The following is a 17,664-nucleotide window of genomic DNA, read 5'->3' on the forward strand; positions in this document are numbered from 1 at the left end:
GCGTAAAAACGCGACCATATCACCATGACGCCCCGACCACTAGCTGGGCTTCTTCCAGCGAGCGCAAAATGTTTAAACCACCCGCTACATGAGATTGCGTATGTAGCGGTGAAGCTCCCCTTCACTGTTCCGGGTGCGCCGTACCTTTGTGTAACGCACACACCACGAACATGCCCCGCCGTACAGGCGTACATACCCGGCACATGAAGATAACTTTGCGTTATTGATCGAACAAGACGCGGCTACACTCGAAGCTTCAATTTTGCTGAGTACGAGCACGGCGCCTCCGCGAACACCCCGAGTAGGTTGATAATGTTGATGGGTTAAACGCTTTAAATAGCATCATTATTGAAACGAGGACACAGGCCCCTGTCACACACCCCTTCAGCTGTGCACGGGGAGAAGTGTAAGGAATGGGGACCTGAGGTCGAGAAACACGATGATGGCAGGCAATGGCGTCATCATTAAGACAGTCGTTAAGAAAACGTCCTTCATCGTTCGTGAAGAGCATTCCAGTGCAAGGCAGCGGCAATGCTGACGGCAAAGTTATCGGGTGTTGATGATATGTGAAGTGCGCGGGCAATGAAAGAAGCTTCGGAATTACCTGTTGGTTTATGGTGTTCGTTGTGATGTGACATGGTTTCATTTTGTAATATTACGGTAAGATTGTGAGCGGGTATGTTTAGCTGTACGTTTATGATAAATGTTTAAATGTAGAGCTATCAAAAGAAGTATTTTTTTTAGAACAAGGCATTTTTGATGGTAATTTCAAATAAAGTTGATTAAAACCCGTAAAACAAATCAATCACTTCAATTCTTTGAAACAATAACTCTAGCTAAATGCTGAATTTAATTACATATTTTGTGCACAACTGCACCAGATTGTTATTAGCACTATATCGTTTCAACAATATCGCTTCGTTAACCTAGCAAATATACGTAAATGTGTGATGAAACATACGCTAAACCTCAAATAGAAACAAACGTATTTGTAAAAAAAAAACAACACTAAATCCATCAACCTAAAAAAACTTCAGCGAGTAGGATTTGTCTCCGTTTTGTCTATCACGACATCCATCATTTGGTTTGATAAACCACGCGTATTGTCACCGGAAACAGCACAAAATAAAGCCATCGGTTCATCATAAAATGGACATTCTTCTCATTCTCCGTCCGGTCGGGCAGTACATTTCCAGCAAATGGAACAAGAACAATGGCGACTGAATAAATTCCGTCCCGTCCGGCTCATGCTCGTGGCTGTGGTATGCTCTATGAGCCTCCAATGTTTGTCTATAAATCACAATTATATCCGATAACTCTTCCCAAAATATGTGTTTGTGTGTGTGTGAGAGAGAGAGAGGCCGTTTTTTATCCCAAAGTTCTCTCTCATTCCCCCATACCGGTCACCAAAGTCTGTGGAAATGTCGCGCTTCTCTGGCTGGAAAAACGTGGACCAGCCAGCGTGGCGGATCCTTTCAGCATAAAACGATTAGCAGCGAAACCGAACCCAAATGTGAGATCACTGTCGCACACATACATCTACAGAGCCAAAGGGGCGTTGAAACTATTCTCACGTTTTTCGCTTATCATTCGTCCACATTCGGTCCACCGGTGCTCCCGGAAAAACTTGCTCCTTGCCAGGGAACGAATGCAAGCACGAAACGGATTAGGCGTTTGGAAAACTTGGACCATGGTTTTGGCTGCCCGGCTCGGCTATCCGTTGCAATGGAAACACCTTCCCGAGGAAACGGGGAATAAAATATATGAATAACGCCACAAACCAGCTTCTCCGTCCCCAACGAGGCCACAACAATTGCTCCACAATGGAAAAGCACACCAAAGCGCTGCGATGTACGGTCATAGACATGCACACACACACGCCCATAGAGGAAGGTGCAGTTGCGGTTGACCAACCTGGCCGACATGGGGTGTGGGTCAGAAATATGGCTTTGATTGTTTTGAAGGATTAGGCGTGTGGGTGGTTGTGCGAGTAGTTTTTCGGAAGTTTTGTGTAAATAATTCATACCTCTTCCAGAGTCGGGACGTGCAGGACGATGCGGGGTGGGGTACGTTTAAGCTGTGGTCCGAAATTTTTGTTCTGTCAACCGTTACCGAGTCCAACAGTGCAAGCCGAAACATTCGAATTTCAAATCCAGAAACGGGAGCGACAAAAGATGGAATAGCATCATGCGAGAAAAAAAAAATACATCCTGGTAGGCGGTGCTGAATGGTGGTGAGCTTTTCTGTTGTGGAGTTTTCTAGTTCAAATCCATAGCAACAGCTCAAAAGGCAAAAGTTTTGCGCCAACTATTGTTGGAGGAAGCGGACGGGCTGGGGTTATAAATATTAATGCTCCAGTTTCTTTCACAAGTCGGATGCACGATTTCTCGCGCGCCTGTCTTATGTCATGTTGGAAGGGAACATACGGTTTCGGTTCATTTTAGATTAATTGTTGTCTGAGCTTATGATTGTGAGTTCTCAACACGGCGTGTTTCTTACACCCATTTGCTCAACAGTTGTGAAAATTCATTTGCATATAGCATTACTCATAATGGAGCATTAATTTACTGCCACTTAAATAAGATTCCAAACTGCAACTGCTGATACGAACGCGCACGAAAGTCAAACGTTCTATACCAACATTTCGCCGCAACAATACCAACACGCCTTTATTCAAACAGAACAATTCTGCTTGTTCAAAGGTCATACCTACCGAAACAAACCTGCAATCCTTGTAAAGCAAACCCGCAACTCTCTCCGGACGGGCGGGGAAATCGGGTTGTTCCTGCGCCAAACGCGATAAAAATGCGCTGCTTCAGTAGAAACGTGGCAAGCGCTCGCTCCGCTCCACTGCGTTGCGCTGCGGAACCGCGGTATCTCTTACCTGCTGAGGCCCTAGGGCGTACATTCGTACCAAGGCGTGCATCTGATCTGCAACACAAGCATACAGCACTGATTTTCGGTAGCGCTGTTTGCCCGCTGCAGCTTGAAATTGTTTGCTACGTGCAAAGATGCATTCAACTTCCGATAGTTGCACAGGAAGTTGTACGGGTGCGGTGGCGGCATTGCTGGGCGGTGCTGTGCACAACAGCGGATAACAAGCGCGATGATTTTCCGTAAACAAGGCAACGGCAATCATCATTTACGCCCTCCTATTGTGCTGATGATAAGTGCTAAACAGCACGAACGAATATACACTCGCGTCCGTTTAGGGGCCAGGCGAGAAACAAGCAGGACTCTTGCAATAGCTTGCTCTAGCTAGATATTAAGGATTTTATAGCCTTTCTAGATGAAACTCTGTACTAACCGTAACTGATGCCATATATTCTAAGATTTCTTCTTAATACCATTCGTTCAGATTCACGTAAACCCCTAACTGTGCTACTTTCCGGCCTAGAACAGGGAATGAATTTCAAACAGACTTTCGTGCTCGGTAGACAGAGTCGACAGCAAACCGCCTCCCCGCCTCAAAAAGGTCTAGCGGTTTGCAGCGGAAACATCTTGCCGAATCATAGCCGCTGTTGCCAGTGATGAAGAAAAAGGTACTTCTTGGTTCGTTTTTCATCCTTTGCCTTCACATTTTTTTGTGTCTCTGAACTCCCTTTGCAACGTTGGGCTTTGGTTCACGGGCGAACAAACGAATTGGAACATTGGGCCACACACATATCGACAGCGTCGATGTAACCTGATCCCTCGCGCGCCGTGTCGGTATCGGTGCGACTGTGTGCGGAATGTGTCTTCTTGCACATCTTCGATTGGAAAATGCTCACTGCCTTAAAGCTGAACGGACGCTTTCGCAGCACTCGACAACTGTGCTAACAGAGAGTGTCACGTTACATATGTAATAACAATTTACCACACGTTGCCAGAGGGCGATTCTTGCACACTTTCACCATGGCCTCCCTCTTCTCGACTGACGATCGACCCCCCAGAAACATGAAGATGACGGAGTGAGTGACATAAATATTCAAACTTACTGCGGGGAATGTATCATACCTTTAATTCAATTCAACCACACACACGCACGAGACGATCAAGATGCCTTTCACGGACACGAACGCAAATTCGATGTTGAATTCGAAGGCTGCATGGGTGTTTGCTGAGGTAAACATTATAGCACGTGGTGCGTTCTGGGAGGTATTAGAGATGTTCCAGGAAGATGTAAAATAAACAGTCGGCGGTAGATATATAATTGGAACAAGGCATTGCTTGATTCAATGTCTATCCACTACATTAAACGGGAAGAACTTGATTGTATGTGTACGACTGCTGCGAGCTGTCTCAAGTTCTCTAGCGTTAAGATATTCCCCGCATTCCTTAAGTCAAGCAGTGCCTTCATATGATGATATCAGCAAGAAAATATCTTTCTACTACCGTTTGTCTAACGATGATTCACGATGATGGAAGGAAGAACACATTCCATCTCGATTCCTTTGACCTTTTACCGCAAGACGACCTCACCAACATCTTCATCCTCGACCTAGTCATTCGTGGCATTTTTGACACTCCCATTGACATATTGAATGTGCCATTATGTTCAACGGATGCCTCTCACGATCTACGAAAACAACCTGTAAAGCGGCCATCCATTCAAACGTCGCTGAAAAGTCTCACGCAATTCCTCAACACTCAAGTCACTCCAAACAATCCTTCAATCACAAATGCAATTCAAGGACAACAGAAAAGGAATCAGCGAAACTTACGACTCGCAACTAAGACCGACCCATGGGAAGGTCCACCATTGGGAAGACAACCGGTGCATAAATGACAGTGGCTGTAATGACGAAGGGATAGAGATGAGGTGACGACCAAAGGAAGACCACCACCCAACGATGTCCTCAGTTACTCCGCTTCCCACAAAAATGCGTTTGAAGAAAGCGATGACGCTCGCCCTTGGGATGGGTTGGATGGTTCATGCAGGAGAAGCTGACATTCATCGGATGCTTTCTAGACTCCGGAACACATGCACTGAGAGACGCGCAGACTCCACGAGAACACACTCCCGAGTGAGTGACTGTTTGGCTCGGGAGCTGCTCCGGATGCTGGATAAGTCATCTGCGTGAGTACGATTGTTTGGAGTTTGGAATGGCATGGCCACAGTACACCGTAAGGCTGGAAGGTCAGTTCCGATTGAAACGTTACGGAGAGTGGCCGTTCCTGCGTTACGTCTGTACAGTGGGTCAACGTTCGCGACACGGGGCAGTGTATGATGTGAGTCGTTACGGTGGTGTTATTATTTGGCACTTCCGTGACCAGTGAGCGTTCGAATAGGATCGGTACACTTGAGGATGAATTGGTGATTGTGTTTAGTGAAACAGCTCATGCTATGGATTCGGTACGCTTATCATTACAATGATAGAGACTCCTCTGTGCCATGGGATTCTCCTCCGAACATTCAGTTGTGCTTCTTCGTGCGTGAACCCATCGTGCAGTACGTGTAAAAGGCGACGTGTAAAAGCCCTCTTGACCTTTTGGGAGAGCATGATTTAGGCCCCACCACACATACACCTGAAACGGCGTCATCAAATCGTAGCCTCAGTCGCTTGGTAGTCGTGTGGAATAGAACTTTCACACCTCATGTAAATGAACAGACAGGGAGCCCGTGCCCGACGCTCCACAGGGAACCATCAAAACATTTTGTGGCCGCTGTATGGCAGGGATGCCTTGTACTTCAGCGACCATTAACATGCCCTTGGCGGTGCTTCCATTCGATGGAAAATGTGTGAGAAGTGCGTGTGTAATGCAAAACGGCAGCGAAAAAATGTTCCTCCACATTTTCCTCCCCGAATGCTCACTTCCAGCATTCACGCCAGCATTGGGATACGTTTACGTTTGGGCGTCGTTCGCTCGCGTTGGGCGTGTTTGACTCGGTGCCAAAACGGATCACACCTTAAGTGGATAATGGAAATTACTTTCGCGGGCGGTGGTGTGTGGAACGGTGCGGTTGCGGGGTCGGAATGCCCAGATGCCGGTTACTCGGGTTGCTGAGATGTGAGAAAATGTGTCTAATGTTCTTAAAATTGCTGCCTGCCCAAATTGAGTCATTGGAGTCGATGGAAGGGAAATTGTGAGACGCGCCTGTCAAAAGCTTTGGCTTGCGTAAACGCAGTGAAGTGATTGTGTGGGAAAGCAGGGGTGTCGGGTTGCGAAGAAGCTCCCGGGTTGGCTGGTGTAATTACGCTCGGTGTTTCGTTTTACCCAGTGAAACCAGAAAGCCAACAGCAGCAAGCTAAATATCGTTCGGCAGCGAAATGCTGCAAAGTGGCCCGATGTTGAGTTTTTATATTTATTTTTTTTAAAGCATTTAGTGAAAGGTTGCAGGTTGTGTATCGTATTTTAACTTTTAATTCTGCCTCAGAAAGCAATGATTGGGACAACAGAACGAAGAAAACAATCGTGAGAAAAGGAACAAAATGATTGGATAACAATTACAAAATCAAGCTAATGTTTCATTGAACATATTTGTGATTTTCATTTACCAAGCGATTGTAAGTTCATATTCATTCAGTGGTAAATATTGAATTATCTTATCTGAAAATCAACAAGCTACAAATTTCAGCGAGAGCATGCTGAAACATTCATCGTTAATAACATTCGAAACGAACTGTTAAACTTTCTTTCGCCATAAACTTTCATCAGCGTTTCAAATACTCTCCCCATTATCAGCATATTTAATCACACGCTCTATCGGTTCTTGCTTCGATGACTTTTTTTACCCCCATTTTGGTAGAAATATAGATTCATTCGTCCAATCCACAGAACGACGAGCGAGCACGGCGCGGGTAAATAAACAGTAAACAGAACGATTATTTTTAATGAAACGAGCAAAAACAAAGAAACAACAAACTCAAACTCAACGATCCCGGCGGAAGCATTTTTAACGAACCGTGGTTGTTTGGAGCTTTTTTGTTTCTCTTTATCTCTATTGCCGTCTCATTCTCTCTTTATATGGATCTAACAATCCCGTTGCCACGTTTACTCCCACGGCTGACCACCTCCATCAAAGCAATGTCTCACCTCGCCGGGGCGAAAGAAAATCAGTGCCACGGCCCCTTGGTACGCCATATCGCAACCAGGCGACTGTAGCTTGGGTCCGACAGGATAACGATATTGTGAAACTGTCTAGAAAGGACCTTCGGCTTCGGCGAACCCCGACAGGGAGGCAAACAATGTACAGAACGCAGATCCCAAGGAAAGAGGTAGCACAGGAAGTGGCAGAGCCGAAACGTGAAACAATTCGCCTTCTTTCGTGTTTCGTTTCGGTTTCGTTTTATCTTTAATCCCCCCCTTAGATGCCGTGTGCTGTGTCTTGTGCTGGCTAATGGATGATTTAAAAGTTTGCCTTGTCTCAAATCGTGTCACCCAATGGGTGAAGGAATTTTTCATTTTACCAAGTGGAAGCGGAAAAACTTTTCGCTCCTCTTGTTAGTTCACCTTTACTTGGACTCACAAAAGGGGACACGGGGAAGACGGCGCTGGGGCTAAGCACCGTCTGTGCACCCAGTGGCGCCCGAGGGCTGTGTACAAGTGCACGACGGTCGCTTCCTGTTCCGCCGGGCAAAGGAGCAATTTTAATTAAGTGAACCGTCTTGGCTCAACCGAAAGGTGTCAGTTCCGTCGTTGTTTTAACGCCCATAGGAACTCTCTGGCCGTGACACGCCTGCCGTGGTTTGCGAGCATTCGTGTGATACACATGGTTGGTGGTTGGTTGTGGTAAAATAAAAAAAAAACAACGCAAACGATGCTGCCTCCATGAAATGGTGCTAGAGAAGAAACGGCCAATGGCGGGTGAGGAAAGATGGTGATGTTTGCGGATCACCGAACTTTAATACATCAGAGGGTAATGGTGTGGGTGGGTCGGTTCGCCTGTGGGCAAAGATAATTTGGGCCACATTACTTACCATTAGTCTCGATTAAATTTTTAGAAACATTATCCTCCTGACTGCCTTTTTGGTGATGTTGTTGACTTAGCAGTGGGATTATTAGAGCAGATAGGCATTATGTCAGGAACAGCAACAAAACCAGAGTTGTCAGAAATATGCTTTTGGCTAATAAAGGTAGAAGGGTAGTTTCGTGCAACACAAACGACATGGCTAATGACAATTTGAAAATGAGAGCTACTGTTCAGAGTCTAAATAAAACGATTTGCTTAGCGTATTGCATACTTTTAGGAAAAATTGCATTCAAGTGCCTAAAGTTATGCAATTTTATTCCAAGTGATGCTATATTGCTTTCAAAAGCAGCATACTAGATTTGTTTGGCCTCTACAAGTCGCATGGAAATGTAAATAAAGCATAATATCACCCGAAACCTTTTTATAGGCCCTCTGCCATTCGTTCCTCGTCCTGGAGCTCTCGTTTTGGCTGGGTTTTTGAGCTCACATCAAGAAATTCATTAGAATACGTGTTGAGTAATTTGAACATAACCATTCCAAAATGCAGCGTGATGAAAAATGAAACTACCGGATGCTAATGGGTGTTTTCCCCTTATTCCCCGTTTCACCATTCGGCCCAACGAAAATCACCACGCTTTGGCAAATTGCCACCGAAAGCGTCTTCTGTCTTGCCAGGGCTCGCTCACTTTAGTGTACGAATAATAGTGAAAGAAGCAAAACTTTCAGCCATTTCTAAAACGGTGCACATTTCACGCAGCGCACGACACCCCGCCTGGGCGACCGTGCCACAGTCGTTGGCGTTGGCCATTTATCATTATCAGCATCCGACGCAGAAGGGATGCAAGGACTCCCCACACAGACCGACATCCTGCTGAGCGGATGGGAGGCCGTGTCTAAGAGGAAATGGCGCGAGGAAGAGGAAGAAAGAGAGCTGAGGGAGCAAAAAAAAAACTACAGAATGCGTCCAAGCGTCCGTCTGTCTGCGTTGTCCATAGCCATTAAATATTTCACCGATATCTTGCTATTGCTTCTGCTGTGCCTCTTCACTTCGGCTGCGATTGCAGTTGAACGAGGATCGACTCCGCAGGTTCGATGTTCTCAACAAAAAAAGAGTAGAAAAAAATGATCGAACAAATGAACGCAACGGAAATCATAGAGCATTGAGGATAACGAAAATTTATGGTGGCGATTTATTTATGAATGCTTCCTTCCACCAATCAGCGGGACATTGCCGGCATTGATATACACTGCCGGCGCTGTCCTTTTGTGTGTATTGGGTGTACGTGTGAGGGTGATGTCGCGAGAGAAAGAAGGTTTCCTTTTGTTTTCCTCGTACTTTTTTTTTGGTGCAATGTGAAGCATTTGCAAAGGGAAAATAAACACATTGAATATAAAAATCAATACAGCAAACAGACACATTTTTTTGGTTTTAATTTTGGCATGATTAATTTTACTTTTAATACAAATGATCAGCATTGCAAAAAAAAAGATGCTCTGCTGACATTATTTTTTTAAAACGCAGCACAAAATTAAAATAAAACTCTTTTTTGTATCATTATGTTTCTCTTCTCTTTATGATATCCTGCGGGCTCTCCATTTCATAATGATATACTGCATAAATGTGCCGACTGTATAATGACTATGTATAACGCTTCTTCGTGATACCCACAGGTTATGCGTGCAGATTATGCTGCGATGAAAAATTGTTACAATAAATAACCGGCTTTAGGGCGTGAAAGCAGTGTGAAAAATAACGCCCAATCAAGAACACGCGTTAGAGTGGTATTGGTTTTTTTGTTTTGAGTTGTTCTGTGTGAGATCGTCAAAAGTGAAATTAAATTAACATTGAGTGAAACAATATGATCCTTCTGTCAAGCGAGATAATGTGTCAGCGGGGGAGAAGTATGAGAATTATTAAAGTGAATTGAACTCCCCACAGACATGGTGGAAAGTGCGCTGTAAGTGTGGTGCAAGACGTCACAAAACGTGCGTTTGATATAACTGTCCGGTGCAATCCTGGTTAAAAACGATGGAAATCCGGTACCATCTTTAAGCGAAACCATGCGGATAAGAGAAACGATTTTGTGATGACATCGTTGCGCTGCTTCAAACATCAATGCAACAGTGTCGCACTCGCGACCATTGTATTACTGCTGACGATGATGATTGGTAAGTGCACTAGGGTCGTGTCTTTTATGTCCTTCTCAATTCCAATATGTTCACTGGTGTAACCGATTCCTTGAAGTTGATATTCTAGCTTCAGCATCGTTACGGTGTACTCAGATGCTCGTTGTCGTGTCGATGAAAAAGATTTTTTATTTTTAATAGTTTGTCTCATCCTTGAGTTTCCAAGGTTCGGTGCGTTTTTCCTAGTTCCTCCTAGCTACGTGTTATTAACACCTACAAGAAGTTGAAAACAAATTCGTTTTCATTGCTTAAAGCTTGCTTCAAATTAACGCTCAATTGGCTAACCGACAGTCATAATTTCCTCGGTGTCAATTTTCTAAGAGAAAGATTTTTTGCTTTACCCTAAACAACATATAACAAGATAAAATGGATATCACGAACGGAATATAGTTGTTCGACCGTTCATGGGAATAAAACAAACACACAACTCATGGCAGAAAAGGTTTCCATGGTTCTTTTCCTGTGTTTCCAAATATAGCATGTTATGTTTATGCAAGACGTCCAAAATGTATCCCCGTGTGGGAGTGTTTCGCATCTTGCCTAAAAACTCCTGCCTGACCCAAGCGCTAGGGAAGGATGGAAGCGAAGAGAGGAAATTTTCAACAAGGCTTAAAATTGCTTCCTGAGCACAGCATCTCATGCTAAACTTTGGTCAATGGGATGAAGATGAGTGTTCGTTGCTGTGGACGAAACATTGGACGCTCTCGATCGAAAACCTTGCTGAAGTGAAGATGCTCATTAGAAGAGGATGAATGAAACAGCTTCCGAATTTAATTCCGAGCGGGCAGGGAAGTATGATTATTCCGTTCTTAATGATAGGAAATTAACCAACAAGTAATATCGTTAGTTTAGGAAGCTTATTTGTATGGTATTATTTAAGGGGAAATATTTAAGTCTCAAAGTAGGCGTACCAAATGAATATCTTTAATTATTTGGACATGCTGGCTGTTTAATTCAGCGCGCAATGACTGTTAGGTACATTCAATTACCTAAAAACTCTCGTAACGAGCTTCATGAGTAACGTTCTTTAAGGTTTAACCCATTTTCCAACAGCGCGTACAGTTTAAACAGATAAACTTCAAAAGCATTACATCATAAATAACACCTCCATTGATTTTGCATATCCTGCTCGAAGCTGTTTCATCGTACACCGATAAAACGGCAATGATTTACTCGTGTTTGCTACTTCAATGTGTCGTCAGTGTGCAGGGAAACCTTACTCATTCCCCACAATCCAGTACACCCACACACACACACCCCAACTCTCGACATACGTACACACATAATTTTAAAATATTCAACAACAGTTCGATAACATTAAGATTCATACAGTGCGATAAGGAGCGCCCAGATTGAAGATACGTCAGCTGCTAGCTGCTGCCATAAATCAACTCTTGCCCCGGCCACACACAGATAGAGCAACAATATTTCAAGGGTCACTGATGTTACGGGCTTATCTTGCCCTGTTCATCAAGGAAACTAATTGGGTCCGGGATGTTTGGCTGACTAGTTTAAATTGGGAAAACCCGGGGTCGGCCCGCCCCTTCGTTATCGGTGTGTATCATTTCCCAACGTGTTGCTGTATCGTTTTTCTTTGACCGACCGGCTGTGTGTGGTTCAGATTTTGCTCTGATCCAAATTCTCGGTAAACTGAAGTCCCCTACCGAGCACCTTCGTCATTTGACGAGGCTACCAAAAGTTTTCACCTGTCCTTTCCAGGTCTATAGAGAGGTTGTCTAATGCAGAACGGATTGGTGTAATTTTAATATTCATCATTGGTGTGGTGAAGAATCATTCCGCCACTGGGTGAATCATCCATTTTGATTTCAGCGGGGTAAGAGTATCCAATATCAAGTTTTTTATGCTACAAACGGCTTAGGCATACACCATCTTCAAAGCAACGCACTAAAGACCGTTCGGTCCTTACACACAGGCTTTGAAACACACAAAAGCGATGTGAAACAGCCTTCTGGAACACTAAACAAAAAGAAATCCTTCATGAGCGCTGTTCGCGGAAAAGTTCTTTCCTACCCGTGTGTCAAACGGCAACTGCAGTGCATTGTAACAAGCACTTTGAAGAGTGTACTCTTCAAGCTGGCTGGCTGGTACAAGGCTTAGCAGCACTCTTTATGATAATTGAATAACAGCGTTACTCATAACTGTATTCCATATTCTTGGAAAAAGAGATTCGTCATTTTGAAAAGCAAAGCGCCACTGACACGTTTTTCTACTTCACTGTATATTTTATCTGTGTGGGTTCTTGACTTTACATACAGCCTGGCTAAAGGAGATAGTTTACGCTCATAGCTGAATTAAATGAAAGAAGAGCAACAACCTTTGAAGATATCGTATGCAGAGGAATCGATTTCATCGACCAACACACCAATTGCCCTGCCGTCGACATATAATGCAGCACCAGACGTTCCGCTCTGTCAAGACCCACCGTGATAAGATTCTCCTCGCTCATCTCACCCAACACGTTTCTCCACCCACCTTTGCAGATGTACGAGAGCAGACGATGCTGACGGAGCATCCACCCACCACGGAGAAGGATCTACACTATTCTAAACAAATCACCTCAAACAGTAGAATCCAATCTCCGACAATGTCATCGGTGCCGCCGTCCCTGCAGTCGAGCCCCAGCCCGCAGCCGACGTCAACCGCCTTTTGGTCGGAGATGTCTTCGTCATCAGTGACTCTGCCGGTGACACCGTTGCATATGGCGGCCGTACCGTTGCCGTCATCGTTGACGGTGTCGGCTGAAAGTCTAATCCGAGATGTGACATCGGCAGTAACGGACGCGTCAACACATTCGCTCCCGGAGGCGGTCGCCATGCACGGAGCGGACCCGGGACCGATGGTGACGACGCACACCGCCCCATTCAGTGCACGGGCAAGCCCCAGCGGCACACTGCTAGGCGGTGTCTCCAGCGATTCAGCCTCAACGGCCGCACAGTACGGTGGCAGTAATGCGTACAACAAATACACGACCTTTCGACCATGTAAGTCCCTGCCCTGTACCCAAGCGGGTAGGAACGATAACTTCCTAATCGATTTAGGTAGAGCTAGGTGTATCACCTGGAGCTACAAATTCAAGGATCAGGGTCTTATTAGCCGTCTAGCTGTTGATCTGATTAATCGTTACTTGGTGAAGTGCTCTGTAAACGAACAAGAGCTTTTGTCGTCAATGCAAAGAGGATTGCCTATAGTTAGGGGTTTAAGAGTGTAATATAAAATTGAAATCAGCCTTAAGGTATGCAAATCTTCAACAAATCTCCTTACTAAGAATGCATTCAGCTTAACAATTTCTTTCTTTAAAAAAAATGCTACAAAAACTAAAACAAAACTGAAGCATATTGTAACAATTGACGATCTATCATCTACGTAATAATGAAAACATTTTCTGTAGAACTTCTGCAATCAATTATGCAAAATGGCAGCGATGAAAGAAGTACCATGCTTACTCTAATGCATCCTCTCATTAACATTTCAAACACCTTCATTCGCACCGCACCACTGACCGGGATGTATTTCCTTTGCTTTTCGTCTTTCCTTTTTGCACTACATTCGCAGTACTAATACCTACATTACCTGATGTGCGGCGTAGTCGAATTGTTCATTCGATGCCTTATCAAAGCAAGCATCATCACGAGCGTCACTGGGGTCCTTTTTTCGAGGAACCGGTCAACGTGACTTCCGGGGCGGCCTTGCAGGTTGGATATCATTTATCAACGGAGGCTATCCTCAACTGTAGGGTAGGCATGCTTAAAGATAAAACGGTAAGCATCATCGCCAGCTCCTCTGCATTCCCTCCCCACAACCACACATTATTCATTTACCACCGTTGTCGTTTGTTGTCGGGACAACCACAGTGAAAGAAAAAAGCAAAACAAAAAACCGGCAACCAACTGATAACTCACAAGACGTGCCAACAGCCCGCCATATGAAATCGTGGCAATATTCTATTCCCCACCACCTGACACAAGACGCTGGCGCTCCCCAGCACACGTTTGGGATCCGATGATGGGATTTATGTGAATGAATCACATCCACCCAGAAAAGAATCCCTTCGAGCCGACCCCTACACTGGCCAAAATTAATCTTATCCGCACGTTTACCCTTCTCAATCGTCCTCGATCGCTGCTGACGGTGTGTGTATTTGTGTGTATTTTATCTCCCGTCCGTTTCTTTTTCGGCCTCCCGGTTTGCGGCATGTATCGGACGGACTCTGACGGTGTGCAGGTGATGTGGATCCGACGAACCACCGATAAGGTATCGTTGCTCACCGTTGGCAATAATACGTACAGCGGGGACCCGAGGATAAAGGTCAAATTTCAATATCCCAACAATTGGAGGCTACATATCAACCCGATCAAATCCGACGACGCCGGCCTGTACATGTGCCAGGTGTCGACGCATCCGCCACGGGTGTTCGCAACGAATCTGACCGTCTTGGGTAAGTGGAAGGGTAAATTACACCAATCATGGGTCTGTTTTATCATCAAATGACTTTTGGGAGGAAATAAGTTGTCGCAAATAAAATGACATCAAATATGCAACACTTCAGAGTTTCTACAATGATTCCTTACTTAATTTAACGTTTTCTGTTGCTTACCTACAGAGCCCGCAGTAAGAATAGTGGACGAGATGGGGTACGAGTTCTCCGATCGGTACTATAAACTAGGCAGCACCATCGAGATATCGTGCCAAGTGTCGACGTCCTATCTGGCTACCCTTCCACCCAGCCCCAAGTCGGCTGGCCAACAACAACGCTCGAAGACTTCCCCCGTCGGTGCACCGGCAAACGCGTTGGACGAGACGGCGAAAACAGGCTCCAAAGCCACCAAAGACGATAACAAAATGTCTGACTCGACGGAAAGAGGGTTGATTAGCTGGACCAAGGATGGGGCCGAGCTGCCGAAGGATGTCAAGATGAGTTTTAGGTAAGTTTGTGAGACGGTGTGAATGTGTTAATAGGCTGACACATTTCAGGCAAGTTGGCGCAAGTTATCGATCGTCATTAGAACCAGCGTCTATAGATGTTCCACTAATATATTGCTCTCTGGTACATATTATGCATGAGCGCCATCGATGGTTTGTTTGATGCTGTATTTAAATCATAACCTCATTCGTGTGTTTCGTTCAATGATCAGCTCCATTGAAAGCAAACGATTACCAACATCCATTGATCACTCTTACAAATTGCAACTATTGATAAATGTCCCAATCTGTAGTCCCCCCTTTTCCAACTCCAAAATGCACCATTTCAACCGCATTTCCAATAACTCCAGCGAGCAACGCACAGCCACGCTCAGTTCCGCTTTCAAATGCGTACAATTTATCGTCGATAACAGCATCAAATGAAAATTTGTCCACCGTCCACGTAGCCCGAGCGTAGTATGACGAGGTCACCATCAAAGCGCTGGCGGGACTCCCTGTACGATACAGTGCGCTCGTACCCATCACGCATTCGCTGCGCTATTATTCGACCGTGGTGGACGTGTTCTTTCGACAAACTCTCACCCGAATATCGTTTCCGTTCCATTCCTCCGATTCACAGTGGCACCAAGCAGTGGCTCATCAGCCGGATATCGATTCTGCAGGCAAATCGTGTCCACAATGGCGTCTACAACTGCACCGTCGCCGGCAAGCAGAGCCAGGCGGCCCAGGTTCAGGTCCTGAACGGTACGTATGCGTAATAGGATTACCTACTCTCCGAGCGCTCCGGGCTCAGGGCAGTGCGATAATGAAAATTTTATTGTCTTCGAATCTTGGGCCGCTTCCGTTTGGTCGGCCGTTTTTCTCGCACAATCACAGGTGAAACTCCGGCCGCTGTGCAGCATAATTTTGGCCATCGCAAAGAGGCGACCGGGCTGGTCGGTCTTCACTGCACGGTAGTGGCAATAATCTGGTGCACTTTGCAGAATTTGGGCCCGTTGCATGTGTACTGTTAATCGTGCTCTCGCTACTCAACAGTCGTGGTTTACTCCGGGGCAGGCATACCAAAGGGAAAAGAAACAGACTACATAGCAACCAACATAACGCACACCACAGTTAATTTTGGTTAACAGAACCGGTGTGTGCGTGTGTGTTTGACCACTGTGGCCAAGTAAAAAGAAAAGATCCGGTCGAACGAGCCATGTGCCGAAGGAAAAAGGCGCTCAAAAATGAAAAGTTCGCCCTACAAACGTGTTGGACAGTAGATTATCCGGTGCAGGGTAAGGCGATAAAGCGATTGAAAGCGACCCACAACCCGCACGGGATCAGTCGCACTCTGAATGTATCTGTTGGCCGATTTACCGTTGGATTGTGTGGAAAGGTTTCTTCTAACGAATTCAAAACGTCAAACTCATTTCGGAGGTTTTAACAGGTTTGAATTGCGAACGCGTTCAAGTACAGAATCAAAACAAGCGTGTACATATGATGAGTTGATAGGTAAAGCAGAAGTATTTAGTTGGTGCTGTGCAAGCTCCTTGCATATTCGACCTTTTTTTTTTTTTTTAAATAGGACTATCCTTCACTCAGTGTATCCAAAGTTTATAGTTGAAAATGTCTATTTTCTTAATTTGTTTACGATCGTGATATAACTTTAACGAAGCTCTTTGGAGGAAAACAAAAACTTGTTAAACGGTTAGTTTTATAAGCAATCCACGAGAGAGGTTTACAATTAGTTAAAACTACATTTAATGTGACGATTTATATTGTAACTAGCAAACATTTATGGATAAAGTAAACCACTCACCCACACACATACACAGACAAAAACACTCATGTATCATGGTCGGTTAAGAGGAAAAAGACTAAGTTACGCAAAGGCAAATACTTTCACGTAAGTTAGCTTAAACCGAGGCTCAACTGGCAGTCCAGTCGCTTCAGTCCTTCGAGCAACCCGGGACGATTGGAAGGAAGCGAAACGTCATATAACATGTATTACTACTTCAAATCAATTTCAGAAACAAAACATACACAGCAGAATCAAACAACTTCAGTCATAACAGCAACAACAACAACACGAGCAACAACAAAACAACCTACGCTTTCCGCATATTCGGAAGGACACAATGTATGCTACACTATACCAGTACAGGCCGAACAAAAACTAAGAATAAATTCAAAACGGAAGGAAACGAGGTGAAAATTGCAGAAATATATACCACCAGAGCATTGAGACGTCTCTGGCGAATGTAACTCAAAACTGTAATTGTGTGATAATTGATGCAAAGAAACAACCTCCAGCAAATGAAAACATCCCGCACGGTAAGTGAATACTTTATTTTACTTTTAAAAAGCAACTCTTTCACCATGCCACTTCTTGCTATGCATGGAAACAGTTGCAGGAAAGTTGCCACGCAAGGATGCAAGGGTTAGGAAAGTACCACGTGTTTGCGGTTTGCCGTACAGCTCCATTTGAAATCGATTTTTCACCATTCGCCCAACTTTTACTGCTTCATTACGCCGCCCCCCACCCTCTGCGTCACATCGACGGCACACAGAAAAAGCTTGTTGAATGAATTGCTCTTCTTCGAATGATGCGGCAACAATTTTGCGGCAACATCCTAACCGAAACCAAACCATACGATACG

General features: G+C 44.9%; 1 protein-coding gene across 3 annotated transcripts; it reads left to right on the top strand.

Annotated features, from left to right (window-relative positions):
• The first annotated feature begins 5,107 nt into the window (after window positions 1-5,107).
• Window positions 5,108-17,277, top strand: LOC120896121. Of its 3 annotated transcripts, none has more exons than XM_040299997.1 (8): window positions 5,108-5,335; window positions 9,566-10,063; window positions 12,583-13,083; window positions 13,655-13,860; window positions 14,324-14,537; window positions 14,703-15,024; window positions 15,642-15,766; window positions 15,899-17,277. In XM_040299997.1, exons 2-8 carry the CDS (start codon window positions 9,982-9,984, stop codon window positions 16,033-16,035), a joined length of 1,587 nt encoding a protein of 528 aa, XP_040155931.1. In that variant the 5' UTR covers window positions 5,108-5,335; window positions 9,566-9,981; the 3' UTR covers window positions 16,036-17,277. The 3 variants fall into 3 exon arrangements, with proteins under 3 accessions (XP_040155931.1, XP_040155932.1, XP_040155933.1); XM_040299998.1 differs by having other exon boundaries at window positions 5,114-5,211; XM_040299999.1 differs by lacking the exon at window positions 5,108-5,335 and having other exon boundaries at window positions 9,550-10,063.
• The last annotated feature ends 387 nt before the right edge of the window (window positions 17,278-17,664 follow it).

Source organism: Anopheles arabiensis, chromosome 2 (genome assembly GCF_016920715.1).
Source record: "Anopheles arabiensis isolate DONGOLA chromosome 2, AaraD3, whole genome shotgun sequence".
Classification (NCBI taxonomy): domain Eukaryota; kingdom Metazoa; phylum Arthropoda; class Insecta; order Diptera; family Culicidae; genus Anopheles; species Anopheles arabiensis.

Bases quoted from the DNA above. Each gene is read 5' to 3' on its own strand.
- LOC120896121 (XM_040299997.1), top strand. From the start codon at position 9,982: ATGACATCGTTGCGCTGCTTCAAACATCAATGCAACAGTGTCGCACTC. The intron at 10,064-12,582 runs GTAAGTGCACTA...CCACCTTTGCAG, and splicing joins ACTGCTGACGATGATGATTG to ATGTACGAGAGCAGACGATG. The intron at 13,084-13,654 runs GTAAGTCCCTGC...CTACATTCGCAG, and splicing joins ATACACGACCTTTCGACCAT to TACTAATACCTACATTACCT.